This window comes from Aotus nancymaae, unplaced genomic scaffold (genome assembly GCF_030222135.1).
Source record: "Aotus nancymaae isolate 86718 unplaced genomic scaffold, 86718_ANA_hifiasm-v0.15.2.pri h1tg000041l, whole genome shotgun sequence".
NCBI classification, from domain to species: Eukaryota; Metazoa; Chordata; class Mammalia; order Primates; family Aotidae; genus Aotus; species Aotus nancymaae.
In genome coordinates, this window is record NW_026988455.1 from 10,369,943 (window position 1) to 10,391,193 (window position 21,251).

Here is a 21,251-nt window from a genome sequence, read left to right on the forward strand (position 1 = left end):
GGCACAGTGGCCATGCCTGTAATCCCAGCACTTTGGGAGGCTGGGTGGCGGGGGAGTAGATCACCTGAGGTCAGGAGTTCAAGACCAGCCTGATCAACATGGAGAAACCCCATCTCTACTAAAAATACAAAATTAGGGCCGGGCACGGTGGCTCACACCTGTAATCCCAATACTTTGGCAGGCCAAGGCAGGTGGATCATGAGGTCACGAGGTGAGACCATCCTGAGCAACATGGTGAAACCCTGTCTCTACTAAAAATACAAAAAAATTAGCTGGATGTGGTGGTGTGTGCCTGTAATCCCAGCTACTCGGGAGGCTGAGGCAGGAGAATAGCTTGAACCCAGGAGGCGGAAGTTGCAGTGAGCCGAGATCATGCCATTGCCATTGCACTCCAGCCTGGGCAACGAGAACGAAACTCCATCCCAAAAAAAAACCACTTATGAAACATATGGGGTTTTTAGGCCAGGCTAGGTGGCTCACACCTATAATACCAGCACTTTGGGAGGCTGAGGCGGGCAAATCACGAGGTCAAGGGATTGAGACCAACCTGGCCGACATGGTGAAACCCTGTCTCTACTAAAAATACAAAAATTTTCAGGCGTGGTGGCATGCGCCTGCAGTCCCAGCTACTCGGGAGGCTGAAGCAGGAGAATCACCTGAACCCAGGAAGCAGAGGTCACAGTGAGCCAAGATCATGTCATTGCACTCCAGCCTGGGCAAAAGGAGTGAAACTCCATCTCAAAAAAAAAAAAAGATAAATTAACATGGACCATTCAGAGAATTACAAGCATGCGGAAATACAGGGTACAAATCAGAGAATTGAATCTGAGATTTTTGTTTGTTGTGTGATATACTTCATTTGTATCTTAATAGTCCCCAAAATTTTTTCATCAGGCACCACAAAAGTGAAAATGTTTTGACCATTTTGTTTATTAAATACGTTTACTTCTGTACCGATATAATTTGTAATGTATTTTTTCTTTTGAGCAGTCTCACTCTGTCACCCAGTCTGGAGTGCAGTTGTACAATCTCGGCTCACTGCAACCTCTGCCTCCTGAGTTCAAGTGTTTCTCCTGCCTCAGCCTCTCAGTAGCTGGGATTACAGCTGTGCATCACCACACCCAGCTAATTTTTGTATTTTTAGTAGAGACAGGGTTTCATCACGTTGGCCAGGCTGGTCTCCAACTCCTGATCTCAGGTGATCTGCTTGCCTCGGCCTCCGAAAGTGCTGGAATTACAGCTGTGAGCCAGTGAGCCACTGCACAAGGCCTAAATTTAATTTTTGCAGTGACAGGATCTCACTGTGTTGCCCAGGCTGGTCTCTATCTCCTGGTCTCAGTCTGCCTTGGTCTCCGAACATGCTGGGATTACAAGTGTGAGCCACTGTGCTTGGCCTCCAGCTGTTCCTTGGACATCTCAGGCACACTTCTATTCTAAGGCTTTTGTATTATTACACTCTGCCTGGAACATTCTTCCCTTGTACCCCTCAAGTCTGTATGACTGTCTTACAGTCTTCAAACTACTCAAAAGACAACTCAATGAAGCCTCCCCACCTCACTGTTGCAGTTGCATCTGCAATCCCATCATTTCTGACTCCCCTGTGTTATTTCCTTTTTCATTGCACTTATTTCCCTTTAATTTTTCTATAGTTTACTAATGTTTTAGTTTGTCTTTACAATGATGACATCCTGTAACACACTGAATATTTCTGGCTTTAGCTTCTTTGCCATAATCACTTGCCAATGAGCATTGCAGTAAATAAATTTCATGTATACTTCTTTTTTTTTGAGAGAGTTTCACTCTTGCTGCCCAGGCTGGAGTGCAATGGCACCGTCTCGGCTCACCGCAACCTCTGCCTCCTGGGTTCAAGCGATTCTCCTGTCTCAGCCTCCTGAGTAGCTGGGATTACAGGCATTCGCCACCATGCCTGGCTAATTTTGTATTTTTTACTAGAGACAGGGTTTCTCCATGTTGGTCAGGCTGGTCTTGAACTCCAGACCTCAGGTGATCCGCCTGCCTCCGCCTCCCAAAGTGCTGGGATTACAGGCATGAGCCACCATGCCTGGCCTCATGTGTACTTCTGGAATTTTTTATTATTTTTATTTTTTTTTGAGACGGAGTTTCGCTCGTTACCCAGGCTGGAGTGCAATGACGCGATCTCGGCTCACCGCAACCTCCACCTCCTGGGTTCAGGCAATTCTCCTGCCTCAGCCTCCCAAGTAGCTGGGATTACAGGCACGCGCTACCATGCCCAGCTAATTTTTTGTATTTTTAGTAGAGACGGGGTTTCACCATGTTGACTAGGATGGTCTCGATCTCTTGACCTCGTGATCCACCCACCTAGGCCTCCCAAAGTGCTGGGATTACAGGCGTGAGCCATCGCACCCGGCTAATTTTTAAAAATTTCATTTTATTTTTATTTACTTATTTATTTTTGAGGTAGGGTCTCACTCTGTCGCCCAGGGTGGAGCACAGTGGCGTGCGTGATCACAGCTCTCTGAAACTTCAACCTCCCAGGCTTAAGCAATCTTCCTACCTCACTCAGCCTCCTGAGTAGTTTGGACTACAGGCGTGCACGAACTGCCTGGCTAAGTTTTTTATTTCTTTGTAGAGACAGCATCTCCCAATGTTTCACAGGCTGGTTTCAAACTCCTAGGCCCATGTGCTCCACCCACCTAGACTTCCCAAACTGCAAGAATTGCAAGCCTGAGCCACCAAGCCTGCCCTTTTTTTTTTTTTTTTTTTACTGCCATAGAATATAGAGCCTGAAATCCTTGTTAATTTATACCTCTGCATAGGTGGCTCCCCCATCCAAAATCACCTCTGCCTGGCCTCTAATGTTCATTCAAAATACTTTTCTTTTTAATTTCCTTTTTCTTCTTCCCACCCCCAAATCAAAATTCTTCTGAAACCACCTTTGTGATGCTCTCCCTCCACCCCCAGGGACTTGTAATATGCCCTCCTTTGCATCCCACCCTGTGACCTACTCATACCTCTAATTACAACACCTACCACACTACTGGCAAAATTGTATGTCATTAAAAGTTAAAATATAAAAACAAACATGTATGGATCCATCGCACAGAAAATCTGATAACTATACAGACTCTGTCGGCAGGAACCATCTGTTTTGATGTGTGTGACTGTCTACGGTTGCACTGTACAACTAACAAATGCAATCGATACCAGGATCAGTCACATAGATCTCACTAAAGTCCTATATCCGAGAGCTGCACTCTAAGTGAAATGCAAACTTTCATCAAATTATTTCGCCCAATTTTCCAGTATCACTTTATCCAATGGTGTAGACGTATATGAACACTTTATCTTGATATATATTTTTATTAACAAATGCTATATACGATGGGTGGGTCACCAGAGTTCTCAGAAGCTCATATTCTACAACAAATTTGATGTACCAAGCCTTTTTTTTTTTTTTTTTGAGACAGAGTCTCACTCTGTCACCCAGGCTGGAGTGCAGTCACACAATCTCAGCTCACTGCAACCTCCACCTCCTGGATTCAAGCAACTCTCCTGCCTCAGCCTCCTGAGTAGCTGGGATTACAGGTGTACACCATCCCGTCCAGCTAATTTTTATATTTTCAGTACAGACGGGGTCTCCCCATGTTGGCCAGGTTGGTCTCAAACTGCTGACCTCAGGTGATCTGCCCACCTCAGCCTCCCAAAGTGCTGGGATTATAGGCATGAGCCACTGCACCCAGTCCACTACCAAGGCATTTTAACATACCTATTTATTGTACTTTACCATACATTAATAAAATACACGATATGGACTAAGGACCCAGTCCTCTAATACTGCGTCCTCTAACTACTTCTATTCTTTTTTTTTTTTTTTCAGACAAGGTCTCACCCTATTCCCCAGGCTAGAATATAGTGGTGTGAGCCTGGTTCACTGTAGCCTTGAATTCCTGGGCTCAAGTGATCCTCCTACCTCAACCCCCTGAGTAACTTTTTAAAAATTTTTGGAGACAGAGGTCTCACTAGGTTGGCCAGGCTGGTCTTGAACTCCGGGATTCAAGTAATCCTCCCTCCATGGCTTCCCAAAGAACTGGGGTTGATCCAAAGGTAGTGAGTTATCTCCATTCACAGTCAGTTACAGCTCAAACTCCTTGTTCTACTCTTTCCTCTCTTTTCACTACTGTACTTGACTAGTCATTTTTTTTTTTGAGATGAAGTTTCACTCTTGTTGCCCAGGATAGAGTATGCAATGCTGCGATCTCAGCTCACCGCAACCTTCGCCTCCCAGGTTCAAGCAATTCTCCTGCCTCAGCCTCCCAAGTAGCTGGGACTACAGGCATGCACCACTATGCTCAGTTAATTTTGTATTTTTAGTAGAGATGGGGTTTCTCCATGTTGTTCAGGCTGGTCTTGAACTCCCAACCTCAGGTGATCCACCCGCCTCAGCCTCCCAAAGTGCTGGGATTACAGGCGTGAGCCACTGTGCCCAGCCTTGACACATCTTAAAAAAAATTAACAAGCTGGGCGCAGTGGCTCACACCTGTAATCCAACAACTTTGAGAGGCTAAGGTGAGCAGATCACGAGGTCAGGAATTCAAGATCAGCCTGGCCAACATGGTGAAACCCCATCTCTACTAAAAAAAAAAAAAAAAAATACAAAAATTAGCTGGGCATGGTGGCACATGCCTGTAATCCCAGCTACTTGGGAGGCTGAGGCAGGAGAACTGCTTGAACCAGGAGCCAGGAGGCAGAAGTTGCAGTGAGCCCAGATTACCCCACTGCACTCCAGCCTGGGCTACAGAGTAAAACTCTGTCTTTAAAAAAAAAAAAAAAATTGGCCAGGCACGGTGGCTCAAGCCTGTAATCCCAACACATTGGGAAGCTGAGCTGGGAGATGCCTTGAGGCCAGGAGTGTGAGACCAGCCCAGGCAACACAGGGAGATCCCCAACTCTACAAAAATTTAAAAATTAGCCAGGCGCAATGGAATGCACCTGTAGTCCCAGCTACTTGGGAGGCTGAGGCAGAAGGATCTATGATTGTCCCACCGCACTCAAAACTGGGTGACAGAGCAACATTCTGTCCCTAAACAAGAAATGAAAAAGCAAAGTGCTGGGATTACAGGCATGAGCCACCACACGCTTCCTATAGATCTATTTCTAAAACCAAAATTGTTACAAAGTAGATAAACCTATATTCTTACCATTATTGCTAACAAAATCTTCATGTAAAATAGGAAGATCAAGTCGAATTCGTTTTAAACAGGTCTGAAAATAAAAAGAGATTATTTATTTTTACCTCCTTACCAATAATGTTATGGGGAGAAATAGTAATTTGCTATTAATTTTCCCTCTCTACCAAAAGAGACTTCAAAATGAAGATTTCAAACAGCAATCTAGCCTCAACTAAATCTTTTTTTTTTTTTTTTTTTTTGAGACGGAGTCTCGCTCTTTCACCCAGTCTGGAGTGCAGTGGCACAAACTCGGCTCACTGCACCTCCACCTCCTATGTTCAAGCAATTCTCCTGCCTCAGCCTCCCAAGTAGCTGGGACTACAGGCGCATGCCAGCACGCCCAGCTAATTTTTGTATTTTAGTAGAGACGAGGTTTCACCATGTTAGCCAGGATGGCCTTGATCTCCTGACCTCATGATCTGCCCACCTCAGCCTCCCAAAGTGCTGGGATTAGAGGCGTGAGCCACCACGACCGGCCTAGCCTCAACTGAATCTATCTTATCATTTAGCATTGTGAATATTAATAATCATCTCAACACTTACCTGAACTTCCTTTTTACTTCCCAGGTATTCAACTCTGTCAATAAAATCCTCAAACTGCAGTTTAGGGAATAGTCTATGTGCCCAGTGCTCCATGTGTCTGATTAGCGTCTTCAAGTCTTCAGCCTGGCACATAAAAATAAAAATGCTAAGCAGGAGTCTCATTCTCACATCTGACCCTGTCAGCAAGTTTCAGAACTGAAAAGCTATGCCAAAATCACTGGGGTCATTTTATATTCTTAAGGTTGAAAAACTTTTTTTTAATTAAAAAAAACAATTCTTTATTTAAAGATGGGGTTTCACCATGATGGCCAAGCTGGTCTTGAACTCCTGACCTCAGGTGATCCACCCACCTCAGCCTCCCAAAGTGCTAGGATTACAGGCGTGAGCCACAGCGCCCAGCCTTCGAAAAACTTATAAAAGGAAGTTTAATAAGAAAAATTTTGGCCAGACACAGCGGTTCACACCTGCAATCACAGCACTTTGGGAGGCCTACGCGGATGGATCACTTGAGCTCAGGAGTTCAAGGCCAGCCTGGGCAACGTGGTGAGACCCCTTATCTACTAAAAACACAAAACACATCCAGTCCTGGTGGTGCACGCCTGTGGACCCAGCTACTCAGGTGGCTAAGGTGGGAGGATTTTGAGCCTGGAAAGCAGTGGTTACAGTGAGACAAGTTCACACCACTGCACTCCAGCATGACAGAGCGAGATCCTATCTCCCAGAAAAAAAAAGAGAGAAATTAAGACCTTAGGGGACTGCAATCTGAAAGAGCACTGGATACAGATTTTTTTCTTTTTTTTGAGAGACAGTCTCACTCTGTCACCTAGGCTAAGTTCAAGGGTGCAATCTGGATTCACTGCAATCTCTGCCTTCCAGGTGTAAGCGATTCTCCTCCCTCAGCCTCCTGAGCAACTGGGATTACAGGGGTGTACCACCACTCCCGGCTAATTTTTTTTTTGTTTGTTTTGAGGTACAGTTTTGCTCTTGTTGCCCAGGATGGAGTGCAATGGTACAATCTTGGCTCCCTGCAACTTCTACCTCCTGGGTTTAAGCAATTCTCCTGCCTGAGCCTCCCAAATGCCTGGGATTATAAGCATGCACCACCATGCCCCGAATAATTTTGTATTTTTTAGTAGAGACAGGGTTTCTCCATGTTGGTCAGGCTGGTGTCAAACTCCCGACCTCAGGTAATCCGCCTGCCTCAGCCTCCCAAAGTGCTGGGATTACAGGGGTGAGCCACTGCGCACAGCCTAATTTTGTATTTTTTAGTAGAGATGGGGTTTTGCCATGTTTCCTGGCCTCAAGTGATCTGCCCTGGCCTCCCAAAGTGCTGGGACTACAGCAGGAGCCTTGGCATCCAGCCTGGACAGAGATTCATAAAAATTAGATGAAAAAAAATCCCAGTACAAAAATTTAATAAAGTTGGCCAGGCACAATAGCTGATACCTGTAATCCCAGCACTTTGGGAGGCCGAGGCGGGTAGATGACCTAAGGTCAGGAGTTTGAGACCAGCCTGGCCAACATGGTAAAATCCAGTCTCTACTAAAAATACAAAAATTAGCTGGGCGTGGTGGCGGGTGCCTGTAATCCCAGCTACTTGGGAGGCTGAGGCAGTAGAATTGCTTGAACCCAGGAGGTGGAGGTTGCAGTGAGCCAAGAAGGCGCCATCGCACTCCAGCCTGGGTGACAAGAGTGAAACTCCCCTCTCAAAAAAAAAACCAAACAAGGCCGGGCGCGGTGGCTCAAGCCTGTAATCCCAGCACTTTGGGAGGCCAAAGCGGGTGGATCACAAGGTCAAGAGATCGAGACCATCCTGGTCAACATGGTGAAACCCCGTCTCTACTAATACAAAAAATTAGCTGGGCATGGTGGCGCGTGCCTGTAATCCCAGCTACTCAGGAGGCTGAGGCAGGAGAATTGCCTGAACCCAGGAGGCGGAGGTTGCGGTGAGCCGAGATCGCGCCATTGCGCTCCAGCCTGGGTAACGAGTGAAACTCCGTCTCAAAAAATAAAAAATAAAAAATAAAAATAAAATAAAAAAAAAAAAACCCAAACAAGGCTGGGCGTGGTGGCTCACCCCTGTAACCCCAGCACTTTGGGAGGCCGAGGTGGCTGGATTACACGGTCAGGAGTACGAAATCAGCCTGGTCAATATGATATGGTGAAACTCAGTCTCTACTAAAAATACAAATATTAGCCAGCACGGTGGTATGCACCTATAATCCTAGCTACTTGGAAGGCTTAGGCAGAAGAATCGCTTGAACCTGGGAGGCAGAGGTTGCAGTGAGCCGAAATCGCACCACTGCACTCCAGCCTGGGCAAGAGAGCAAGATTCCATCCCAAAAAACAAACAAACAAAAAACTTAATAAAGTTAAAAGATAATAATATGTGTATCTTTTCAGAAATATAATGTAAAACCCCAAACAAGCTTTAATAAAGTATGTCAAGATACCTTCTAGGAATAACTAAACACTGTGACAGGTCCCTAAATCATATGTACAGAAGAAAGCATTGAGAATTCAGAATTTAGGCTGGGCGTGGTGGCTCATGCCTGTAATCCAATCACTTTGGAGGCCAAGGCAGGCGGATCACCTAAGGTGGGAGTTCCAGACCAGCCTGACCAACATGGTGAAACCCCGTCTTAAAAAATAAATAATTGGCCGGGCACGGTGGCTCAAGCCTGTAATCCCAGCACTTTGGGAGGCCGAGGCGGGTGGATCACGAGGTCAAGAGATCGAGACCATCCTGGTCAACATGGTGAAACCCCGTCTCTACTAATACAAAAAAATTAGCTGGGCACGGTGGCGCGTGCCTGTAATCCCAGCTACTCAGGAGGCTGAGGCAGGAGAATTGCCTGAACCCAGGAGGCGGAGATTGCGGTGAGCCGAGATCGCGCCATTGCGCTCCAGCCTGGGTATCAAGGGCGAAACACCGTCTCAAAAAAAAAAAAATAAATAAAAAATAAATAATTAATTAATTAATTAATTAATTAATTAAAGAAAAAAAAGAGAGAATTCAGAACTTTAAGAACATACTCAGCTGGGCACAGTGGCTTATACCTGTAATCCCAACACTTTGGGAGGCTGAGGCAGGAGGATTGCTTGAGCTTAGGAGTTTGAGACTAGCCTGGGTATCGTAGGAAGACCCCATCTCTACATTTTTGAGTCGGAGTTTCACTCTTGTTACCCAGGCTGGAGTGCAATGGCGCAATCTCGGCTCACCACAACATCTGCCTCCTGGGTTCAGGCAATTCTCCTGCCTCAGCCTCCCGAGTAGCTGGGATTACAGGTGCGTGCCACCATGCCCAGCTAATTTTTTGTATTTTTAGTAGAGACAGTGTTTCACCATGTTCACCAGGATGATCTCGATCTCTTGACCTTGTGATCCACCCGCCTCGGCCTCCCAAAGTGCTGGGATTACAGGCGTGAGCCACTGCACCCGACAAAAAATTGTTTTTAATTAGGCAGGCATGGTGATGCTTACCTGTGGTCCCAACTGCTTGGAAGCCAAGGAAGGAGAATTGTTTAAGCCCCAGAATTCAAAGCTGCAGTGACCCATGACTGCACTCTAGCCTGGGTAACAGAGCAAGACCCTGTCTAAAAAAAATTGTTTTTAAAAAAATACATTCAGGCCGGGCGCAGTGGCTCACACCTGTAATCCCAGCACTTTGGGAGGCCAAGGCGGGTGGATCACAAGGTCAAGAGATCGAGACCATCCTGGTCAACATGGTGAAACCCTGTCTCTACTAAAAATACAAAAAATTAGCTGGGCACGGTGGCGCATGCCTGTAATCCCAGCTACTCAGGAGGCTGAGGCAGGAGAATTGCCTGAACCCAGGAGGCGGAAGTTGCGGTGAGCCGAGATCGCGCCATTGCACTCCAGCCTGGGTAACAAGAGCGAAACTCCGTCTCAAAAAAAAAAAAATACATTCAGTAGCTGGGCATGGTGGTGCATGCCTATAGTCACAGCTATTCTGAAGGTTGAGGTGGGAGGATCACTTGAGCCCAGAAGTTTGAGGGTAAAGTAAGCTATGATCATGCCACTGTACTCTAGCCTGGTTGACAGCAAGACCCTTATTTCTTTTTATTAATTTTTAAGACAGGGTCTCAGTTTCTCACCCAGACTGGAGTGCAGGGGCCTGATCTCAGCTCACTGCAACCTCTGCCTCCCAGGCTCAAGGGATTCTTCTGCCTGAGCCTCCTGAGTATCTGGGATTACAGGCGCACGCCACTACCCGCCTCACTAATTTTTGTGTTTTTAGTACAGATAGGATTTCACCATGTTAGCCAGGCTGGTCTTGAACTCCTGACCTCAAATAATCCACCTGCCTCGGCCTCCCAAAGTGCTGGGATTACAGGTGTAAGCCACTGCACTCAGCCCAAGACCCCCATTTCTAAAGAAAATTAGTTTTAAAAAAAAGAATATAGCCCGGGTGCGGGGACTCACGTCTTCAATCCCAGCATTTTGGGAGGCCAAGGCAGGCAGATCACCTGAGGTCAAGAATTCAAGACCAGCCTGACCAACATGGTGAAACCCTGTCTCTACTGAAAATACAAAAACTAGCTGGCATGGTCATGGGCACCTGTAGTACCAGCTACTTGGGAGGCTGAGGCAGTAGAATCGCTTGAATCCAGGAGGTGGAGGTTGCAGTAAGCCAAAATCACACCACTGCACTCAAGCCTGGGCGACAAGAGCAAGACTCTGTCTTAAAAAAAAAAAAAAAAAATCCAGAAACCCCAAGGGCAAAGTGTCAAAGATGAGCAAGAACAGTTTAAACAATCTCAAAACATAATACCTCTCCATATTTGAAATTCCAATTAAGATTTTTGAACAAAAATGAAAAACAAAGATAAAGTTAATAAATGAATTTTTAAAAAGTTATAAATTCCTGGTTTTACTGTAAAAAACTTTATTCTAGCCAGAAGCAGTGGATCACACCTGTAATTCCAGCACTTTAGGAGGCCGAGATGGGCAGATCACAAGGTCAGGAGTTCAAGACCACCCTGACCAAGATGGTGAAACCCTGTCTCTACTAAAAATACACAAAAAAATTAGCTGGGCGTGGTGGCAGATGCCTATAATCCCAGCTCTGAAGAGGCTGAGGCAGGAGAATCACTTATACCTGGGAGGCAGAGGTTGCAATTAGCCAAGATTATGCCACTGCACTCCAGCCTAGGCGATAAGAGCGAGACTCCATAGCAAAAAAACAAACAAACAAACAAACTTCATTCTTCACTAACATTATTTCAAAATAGGTGAAGAGCTGGGCATGGTGGATCATGCCTATAATCCCAGCAATCTCGGAGGCCGAGGCAGGAGGATCTCTTGAGGCGAAAAGTTGGAAACCAGCCTAGGCAACATAGTGAAACCCCATCTCTACAAAAAAAAAAAAAATTTAAGTTAGCTTGGCATGATAGTACACACCTGTAGTCCTGGTTACTTGGGAGGCTGAAGTGGAAGGATGGCTTGAGCCCAGGAGTTCAAGGTTGCAGTGAGCTATGATGGCACCACTGCACTCCAGCCTGGGTGACAGAGTGAGACTCAGTCTTTAAAAAAATAAAAAACAGCGGCCAGGAGCAGTGGCTCATACCTATAATCCTAGCACTTTGGGAGGCCAAGGAGGGCGGATCACAAGGTCAGGAGTTCCAGACCAGCCTGGCCAACATGGTAAAATTCTGTCTCTACTAAAGATACAAAAATTAGCCAGGCATGGTGGCGCACGCCTGTAATACCAGCTACTCAGGAGGCTGAGGCAAGAGAACTGCTTGAACCCGGGAGCAGAGGTTGCAGTGAGCCGAGATCGCGCCACTGCATTCCAACCTGAACAACAGAGAGATACTCTGTCTCAAATAAATAAATAAACAACAGGCTCAGGATCAGATTGCATAAATTACAATTACAATTCCACTACTCAGTGGCTGTGTGGCTTCGAACAAATCATTTTATCTTTATTTCTTCATCTGAAAAACGAGAACAAAATATATGTATTTCATAAAGTTATTATAATGAATACAAGTGCCTGACACAAAGTGGCTATATCAAGATGATCAATCCTTTTTTTCTTTTTTTTTTTTTTTTGTAGAGACAGGGTCTTGCTATGTTGCCCAGGCTGGTCTCCAACTCCGGGCTTCAAGCAATCCTACCATCTCGGCCTCCCAAAGTGCTAGGATTATAGGCATGAGCCACTACACCTGGCCAAGATGATCAATCCTATCAATGACTAAATATGTAATACTGAGAATAAAATGTCTTCTCATTCTACCCTTCTCATAATAAAAGCAAAGTTCTTTTAAAAACTCAATCACGGCCGGGCGCGGTGGCTCAAGCCTGTAATCTCAGCACTTTGGGAGGCCGAGACGGGTGGATCACGAGGTCGAGAGATCGAGGCCATCCTGGTCAACATTGTGAAACCCCGTCTCTACTAATACAAAAAAATTAGCTGGGCATGGTGGCGCGTGCCTGTAATCCCAGCTACTCAGGAAGCTGAGGCAGGAGAATTGCCTGAACCCAGGAGGCGGAGGTTGCGGTGAGCCGAGATTGCGCCATTGCACTCCAGCCTGGGTAATGAGAGCGAAACTCCGTCTCAAAAAAAATAAAAATAAAAATAAAATAAAATAAAAACTCAATCACATGAGACCATTTTCCAGTTGTTAGGAGTCGCAGGTCAACCACCTAACAACGTCATGTCAGACCCAAGGGACACAAGAAGAGAAAAATCTATATACAGTTAAATCTTAAGTCATATATGGAGAAAAAAACAGTAAGGATTCAACATTGTGAGAAAACAGTAATAATACTCAAAGGAAAAGTATAGAAGACTAAACTCTCTGAGAGCCCACCATCACACACTGAAGAGAGACAAAATGTACGGTCAGGAGCAGTGGCTCACGCCTGTAATTCCAGCACTTTAGGAGGCTGAGGTGGCCGTATCACCTGAGGTCAGGAGTTCAAGACCAGTCTGGCCAATATGGTGAAACCCCAACTCTACTAAAAATATGAAAATCAGCCGGGCGCGGTGGCTCAAGCCTGTAATCCCAGCACTTTGGGAGGCCGAGGCGGGTGGATCACGAGGTCGAGAGATCGAGACCATCCTGGTCAACATGGTGAAACCCCGTCTCTACTAATACAAAAAATTAGCTGGGCATGGTGGCGTGTGCCTGTAATCCCAGCTACTCAGGAGGCTGAGGCAGGAGAATTGCCTGAACCCAGGAGGCGGAGGTTGCGGTGAGCCGAGATCGTGCCATTGCACTCCAGCCTGGGTAACAAGAGCGAAACTCCGTCTCAAAGAAAAAAAAAAAAAAGAGAAAAGAAGAAAATCAGTCGCGCATGGTGGCGGGTGCCTATAAACCCAGATACCTGGGAGGCTGAGGCAGGAGAATCACTTGAACCTGGGAGGCAGAGGTTGCAGTGAGCTGAGATCATGCCACTGGACTCCAGCCTGGTTAACAGAGTGAGACTCTGTCTCAAAACAAAAAATAAATGAATAATAAATAATTTTAAAAATTCAAAAAAAACCCAAAAAACTGTACTTTGACACTTCCTTCTCCTCACTGCATAGCAACACAGGAGCAATACCTACACCACAGGTTGAAAACTAAAGAATATATATGAAACACTTGAAGAACTACAAAACTCTTTAAAAATATATTATCATCTGCTAAAAATTATACCTACACTGCTACACAATTCAAAAATAGATTTCAAAATGTGTGTTTGTACAGTGATTGACAGTTATTAAATGTATTCATTTTTCAACACTTTACTGATACCTATTATGAACCAGGCACTGTGCCACATCTTGGGGATATATAAGTGATCAATACAGGCAGAGTCCTTGCCCTCAAGAAATTTAAAATCTTTGAGGGAGACAAAATAAATTTTATTCATACTCTAAATTATAAAGTAAAAACTGAGACTTAGAGACACAGGTGTGATTTTCCTATAGCCAAGGTTTAAGTAGCAAAAAAACGAGACTACACAAGACATGATTTCTACTTCTTCAAACAGTTCTCTTTCTGTTACATCACAACTTTCTCAAGAAATACAATGATTGGCCGGGCGCGGTGGCTCACGCCTGTAATCCTATCACTTTGGGAGGCTGAGGTGGGTGGATCACCTGAGGTCAGGAGTTCAAGACCAGCCTGGCCATCATGGTGAAACCTCATCTTTAAAAATAAATAAATAAAATAAAAAATAAAAAGAAATACAATGATTAAGAATAGTATCTTAAAGCATTCTGAGAGTTCCAAGAACATGATAATGGGTCCACATTTTTATTGCTACTTTAAAAAACAAAGGTCTAACATAAAAATCAGACAGTTCTTACCTCATGACCTTTACCTTTGAATTTTGCCTTATCAAATACATGTCTTAAGGCTGGAAGTCCTCTCTCTGAAATTAATCTGTGAATAAAAATATGTTTTTAATTTCAAGTTTTCTAGAGTTTGGTCTAAACGAAGACCATAAGAAAAAATATATTCTGCTGAACTAAAAAAGAGTTTTTAGCAATATAAGAACTCAGCCAAGCACGGTGGCTCATGCCTATAATCCCAGCACTCTGAGAGGCCAAGGCAGGCAGATCACGAGGTCATGTGTTTGAGACCATCCTGGCCAACATGGTGAAATCCCGTCTCTACTAAAAATACAAAACTTAGCCGAGTGTGGTGGCACGTGCCTGTAATCTCAGCTTCTCAGGAGGCTGAGGCAGGAGAATCGCTTGAACCTGCGAGGCAGAGGTTATAGTGACCCGAGATCGCACCATTGCACTCCAGCCTGGATGACTCCACATCATACCAACCAAAAGTTTATAATATTAGAAGAAAAACAATGGATGTTAAAAATAAAAAGTATAAATGTATAAGAATATACTAAATGTACCTCTGAGCATCCAACTTGGGTATATTTCTTTTAACTGTTCTCTTTGGAGGTACAGGAACAGGTGCTCCACTTCCTGACTCTAGTAAAACATACAAAGATCAGTATTACTGTACTTAAATAATTTGTATTATTGGCTCACGCCTGTAATCCTAGCATTTTGGGAGGCCGAGGTGGGTGGATCACCTGAGGTCAAGAGTTCAAGACCAGCCTGGCCATCATGGTGAAACCCCATCTTTATTAAAAAAAAAAAAAAAGTATTTGTATTATTTATTAAGTATCATTTCCAAGCTGATAAGATAACTAAACATGTAACACTTTTTTTTGAAACAGGGTCTCACTCTGTTGCCCACACTGGAGTGCAGTGGTGTCATCTTGGCTCACTGAAGCCTCAAACTCCTGGGCTCAAGCGATTCTCCTGCTTCAGCACTGTAAGTAGCTAGAACTACAGGCACAGCCTACCACACCCAGCTAATTTCAAAATCTTTAGCAGAGACGAGGTCTCGCTATGTTGCCCAGGCTGGTCTCGAACTCCTGGGCCGAAGCCATCCCTCTGCCTCAGTCTCCCAAAGTGGTGGGATTACAGGCAGGAGCCGCTGTGCCCGGCCTCCCTTTTTTTATTTTTTTCTCCTCAAATATCTTTGACCACAGCCTCCTTTTTAAAACTCTTTATACATACCTTCATCAGGCTCAGCTCCTTCACCATCTTGTCTCTCTGGAGAGGCTGGAGGTGGGAAAGGAGGAAAAATTTCATCTTCTACATGCTCATAATCTGGTACATCAATCAATCCATTCTCCTCTGGTTCTAGCATCTTTTCCTCTATGGGAAAAAATGTAAAGTTATTTGTATTCATCCAGATAGTCTCTCCACTACACAGACAAGTTTCACCCACAGCAATTTCATGTGTTTCAATCAATTAAACATTTCAAACTCACACATCATGAAAAGTAGAGAAGACACTAACTATTTAAAAAAAGGACTAGCCTAGAAATCAGAACTAAGTTCCAACGTAGACCCTAACATTAAATAATGCTATCATGTTGAACAAATCCTTTTACTTCAACTATTGAGTTTCCCCTACCATAAAAAGATGAATTTGACTTTTCAGAAGGTTTAAAACTGTGATCCAATAAATAGGGTATGAAATACACAAGATATAGGTACTCCATCCCCACTTCAACTAGAGCAACTTAAAAAAAAAAATCTGTTTATATACACCTACTATGTGCCCACAAAAATTAAAAGTTAAAAAAAAAATTTTTAATGTGTTTACATACTGGTCTTCCAGGTAAGGTTTCCTTTAAAGAATGGCAGGGCACAATGGCTCATGCCTGTAATCCCAGCACTTTGGGAGACTGAGGTGGACGGATCACAAGGTCAGGAGATCAAGACTATCCTGGCTAACATGGATAAAATACAAAAAAATACTAAAAATACAAAAATACTCTACTAAAAATACAAAAAAAATACAAAAAATAAAAATACAAAAAAAATACAAAAAATACAAAAAAAATTAGCTGGGCATGGTGGCACACGCCTATAGTCCCAGCTACTCAGGAGACTGAGGCAGGAGAATCACTTGAACCTGGGTGTCAGAGGTTGCAGTGAGCCGAGATTACATCTCTGCACTCCAGTCTGGGCAAGACTCTGTTTAAAAAACAAACAAACAAACAAAAGAGAATGGGAAATTATCTTCAGGTTGATAATTCAAAAGAATGTTTTCCAGTACTGCCTTACTTAATTTCTCAATAACAACTGAAACTTTTGGTCAGTTTTTGTTTTTGTTTTTTTGTTTTGTTTTGTTTTGTTTTTATTGAGACGTAGTTTCACTCTTGTTGCCCAGGCTGGAGTGCAACGGCATGATCTCAGCTCATCACAACCTCTACCGCCCGGTTTCAAGTGATTCTCCTGCCTCAGTCTCCCAAGTATCTGGGATTACACGCATGCACCACCACACCTGGCTAATTCTGTAATTTTAGTAGAGACAGGCAGGATTTCTCCATGTTGGTCAGGCTGGTCTTTAACCCCTCACCTCAGGTGATCTGCCCACCTAAGCCTCTCAAAGTGCTGGGATTACAGGCATGAGCCACGGGGCCCAGCCTCTTGGTCAGTTTTTTTCTGGAAAAAAATGTTTTCCTTAACTTCTAAGACATAGTACTCACTTGGCTTCCCTCCCTTTCTGGAGACTCCTCCTGGATTTTCTTTGTAGGTTTATCTTCTAATCTGGCTATTAAGTATCCAAGACTCCAACCTAGGGCTTCTTCATTCATGTACATAACTTTAATAATTACTTATTCATAGATGACTCCCTGATTTTTATCTCTACACTAGGCCTTGACTTTGCTATCCAGATCACTATGACCCATTTTACACCTCCTAAATGCCTCAAAGGCACCTATAACTCACCACATACAAAACCGAACTTCTAAATTTTCCTAATTCAGTGAATGACATCCATTCAGCCATGCAATTCAGAAACCTACAAGTCATCTTTGGCTATTCCTTCCCCCTACCCCACAGATCCTACTTATTTTATTTCCTAAATATCCCTTGAATCTATTTATGTCTCCCTATTTCCATAAACACTTCTCAACATTTCTTGCTTCCATTACTGCATTACTCTCAACCACTCTTGCGTCCTTCAATTGTCCATATTACATCTAAACTGACTCTGAAAATGTAAAGCTGATCATCTGACGTGGCTTAAGCATTTCAATAGTTTCTGATAGCTCTTAAAATAAAGATAAAACTCCAAGGCCCTGTGTGATCTGGCCTCTTACTACCTCACCAGCCTCACTTCACACTACTGTTTTTTCTTTCCCTGAAAGAGATACATCCCACAGGCCACCGGCTCTTTACGAATACTATTTCCTGTCCTGAAAGCTCTTCTTTGACTCCTAATCTCTTTCAGATCTCAACTATCACCTTTTCAGACGTTTACCTCAATTTCTCTAAATTCTCCTGTAGTAAGCATTCATAATGTCAAGTACAAGTGTCATGGCACTTATTCAGTTTCAATATCAGGTTTTATTTATATGGTTATTTATTGTTCATCTCCCAAACTAGACTGTAGTTCAAAAAGGGCAAGCAGGTAGGTCTGTGTTCCACAGCTGGAACCCCAGTGCTGATACACAACAGGTGCTCAATATACATTTGATGAATGAAGGAATGCAAAAAAAGTAATTGCAAAGCTTCCCCCGAATTGGAGTTAGATGCTCTCTAAAATCTCACCAATTCTAAATTTCAATGATCATAAATATAAAAGCAAAGCATCCGCCGGGTGCAGCGGCTCATACTTGTAATGCCAGAACTTTGAGGGCCAAGGCGGGCAGATAATGAGGTCAGGAGTTCGAGACCAGCCTGGCCAAGATAGTGAAACCTCGTCTCTACTAAAAATAAAAAATAAGCCGGGCGCGGTGGCTCACGCCTGTAATCCCAGCACTTTGGGAGGCCAAGGCGGGTGGATCACGAGGTCAAGAGATCGAGACCATCCTGGTCAACATGGTGAAACCCCGTCTCTACTAAAAATACAAAAAAATAGCTGGGCACGGTGGCGCGTGCCTGTAATCCCAGCTACTCAGGAGGCTGAGGCAGGAGAATTGCCTGAACCCAGGAGGCGGAAGTTGCGGTGAGCCGAGATCGCGCCATTGCACTCCAGCCTGGGTAACAAGAGCGAAACTCCGTCTCAAAAAAATAAATTAATTAATTAAAAATTTAAAAAAATTAGCCGGATGTGGTGGCATGCCCCTGTAGTACCAGCTACTCGGGAGGCTGAGACAGGAGAATCGTTTGAACCCAGGAGGTGGAGGCTGCCGTGAGCCGAGATCCCGCCATTGTACTCCAGCCTGGGCAGCAAGACTCCGTCTCACAAAAAAAGAAAAAAGCAAAGCATCAATTCCTGATCACGACCCAGTGTAGCCTCAAGTAAGTTACAGGAATCTACAGTGGGGTTCAGACCTTTGAGGCTGACAGCGAGCTTTGAGTTTGATGGCAGTGCCCAAACTATATCAAGTGTACCCAGGAACTGGCCAAGCATGGGGTGGGGCTTATCAGGAAATTGGCATTTCTTCTATTTGATGCTCAATACACGACTTTTACTCCTCGTCAATGGTCGCACAACTGTCTCATTTTAGGCACTGATGAAATTGCCCCAACTTCCTCCTCTACTCCTCAAACTCCCAGAGGAGTGAAGGTAACAAATATACGGTGCAAACCACGGTTTGTTTCCAGACCCTGGTTTCCAATGTCCACCTCTTTCCAAAAAGTCGAAAGAGACGCCTCTCATCGCAAGGGAAGTCCTACCGTGCTGCCTCGATGTCCCCCTTGGGTTCCACCTTCGAAACATCGAACCTCCCATACCTCTTTCTCCAGCGTCCCCTCATTCTCGCTCCCCGCCTATCCTCTCTTCAACCTCATTCATTCATCCAACATTCGCTGGGGGCCTTCTACATTTACACTCCCCGTACAGAAGCCGGGAGAAAGATAAGGAACACGTTCCCTCCCGCTAAGGGGCTTGGCAGAGTAAGAGGCAGCCCAAAACCTCAGCAACCGGGTCAAGCGCCCGCGTCCGCGCCTCTCCAGGCCTAGTCAGGTCGATCCCGCAGCCTCCTGACCCCTTTACTGCGACAACTAGGCTTTCCCTCTCGTCCGTCTGGCTCCCTGGCTCGTCCAGCTGACTCCCCTCTCACCGCAAGAACTTCACTGACCTGCCAGCCAGCTCTCACTACGCCAAGAAAGCAGGCGCCACAGCGCGGACCCCGGCAGGCAGACTAGGCGCGCTTCTCGCGAGACTCAGGAATTCCAGGAGCAAGAAGAGCCCGCGGCGTTTGGCGCCAAATGTTAGCGCGAGTCGGGCGGGGCCTACAAGGCCCGCTTCTCAGTCCTGCCCACCGCGCCCGCCTCCGGTCCCACAGCTTCCGCCCTACTGAATTCTTCAGAGGAACTCTGTTAAGCTTCCCTATTTGCATAAAGCTAATACTGATTCTAGGCTTTTTCTTTTTTCTTTTCTTTTTTTTTTAAAAGACGGGGTTTCACCATGTTGGTCAGGCTGGTTTTGAACTCCCGACCTCAGGTGATCCACCCGCCTCTGCCTCCCAGAGTGCTGGGATTGCAGGCGTGAGGCACCGCGCCCAGCACTTTAAACCTTGGAAACAGGTCTCAGTTTTTGGAAAACTGAGTTGTGAGAGGAGGGAAAAGGACAGAGGCAAGCAATAGTGAATGAGAAACTACCGCTTCTTCAGTGGTCGTAGCAGAATGCCTCCAACTCAGAGTTTTGTGAATTGTTTATTGAATAATAAATAAATAAAGCTGAGAAAAGAGGCGGTAAAGAGAGGAGAAATAGGGTTAATAGTGTAGACACTGGCCGGGTGCAGAGTGGCTCATGCCTGTAATCCTAGCACTTTGGGAGGGCCAGGCCGGTGAAACGCTGGAGCCCACGAGTTCATCGCACCGCTGCACTCCAGCCTGGGCCACAGAGTGAGACCCTCTATCAAAGAGAGAGAGAGAATGTGAGTATAGACAAAAAGAAAAATGTCAAAACTATGTTACTTGGTCAGACTTGGTGGCTCATGCCTGTAATCTCAGCACTTTGAAAGGCTGAGGCAGGAGGATTGCTTGAGCCCAGGAGTTCAAAACAAACCAGGGCAACATACTGAGACCCTGTCTCTATTAAAAAAGAAAAAAACATTTTTAAAAACTTACTGTTTCCATTTTAAAATAGTAAGTCCAAATATATTTGTATTTGTATACACACAAACATAAACACACAACCACTGAAAAATATAACTAGAACCTATGCAATGAAAGTGGCATATGGGATAGAGTGGGATGGGAACTTAACTACAATTTTTTTGAACATACAAATGGATTAACTATTCAAAAAACTAAATGTAAAAATGTTATTTGAAATAAATATAGCATCATTAAGATTTGGCAAACCTAGAAGATAATTAGGGAGTACTGGCAGCAGTATTCTCTCCACTTTTCTTTCTCTCTTTTTTTTTCTTCTTTGAGACGATCTTACTTTGTTGCTGAGGCTGGAATCAGGTGATCCTCCCTCCTCCCAGGTAGCTGGAACTACAGGCTCGCACCACCACACTTAGCTAATTTTTTAAATTTTCTGTGGAGAGGGGAGTTTCACCATGTTGTCCAAGCTAGTCTCCAACGCCTGGGCTCCTGCAATCCACCCCCTTCAGGCTCCCAAGGTGTTGGGATTACAGGCATGAGCCACAGCACCCAGCTACTTTTCTGTAGCTTGAAACATTTTATTACAAATTTAAAAAGCGGGCCAGGCACGGTGGCTCATGCCTATAATCGCAGCACTTTGGGAGGCCAGGGCAGGCAGATCACCTGAGGTTGGGAGTTTGAGACCAGCCTTGACCAACATGGAGAAACCCCATCTCTACTGAAAATACAAAATTAGTCAGACGTAGTGGCGCATGCCTGTAATCACAGCTACCTGGGAGGTTGAGGCAGGAGAATCGCTTGAACCCTGGAGGCAGAAGTTGTGGTGAGCCAGTATTGCTCCATTTCACTCCAGCCTGGGCAACAAGAGTGAAACTTGATCTCAAAAAAAAAATTTTTTTTAAAGAATTGAGTCCCAAATGTTGAGCGAGGCTGCAGT

General features: G+C 44.8%; 1 protein-coding gene and 1 non-coding gene across 5 annotated transcripts in view; both read right to left on the reverse strand.

Moving 5' to 3' along the window:
• Positions 1–19,437, reverse strand: part of TIPIN (TIMELESS interacting protein) — a 30,391-nt gene extending 10,954 nt beyond the window's left edge. The window contains exons 1-6 of one of the 4 annotated variants that reach the window (XM_012454512.3): positions 19,336–19,437; positions 15,308–15,448; positions 14,632–14,710; positions 14,081–14,156; positions 5,754–5,876; positions 5,181–5,244 (exon numbers count right to left, since the gene is read on the reverse strand). In XM_012454512.3, the coding sequence (XP_012309935.2) occupies positions 5,181–5,244; positions 5,754–5,876; positions 14,081–14,156; positions 14,632–14,710; positions 15,308–15,440 (475 nt within the window). In that variant the 5' untranslated portion in view covers positions 15,441–15,448; positions 19,336–19,437. Of the gene's footprint in view, positions 1–5,180; positions 5,245–5,753; positions 5,877–11,178; positions 11,304–14,080; positions 14,157–14,631; positions 14,711–15,307; positions 15,449–16,791; positions 17,541–19,335 lie in introns of those variants that run through there. The other 3 variants (XM_012454513.3, XM_021672053.2, XM_064361461.1) reach the window with 3 other exon arrangements.
• On the reverse strand, positions 3,064–3,199 carry LOC135268721 (small Cajal body-specific RNA 14). Its single transcript, XR_010337083.1, has one exon. It is a non-coding gene; the product is annotated as a small Cajal body-specific RNA 14 (non-coding RNA).
• Positions 19,438–21,251: the final 1,814 nt, after the last annotated feature.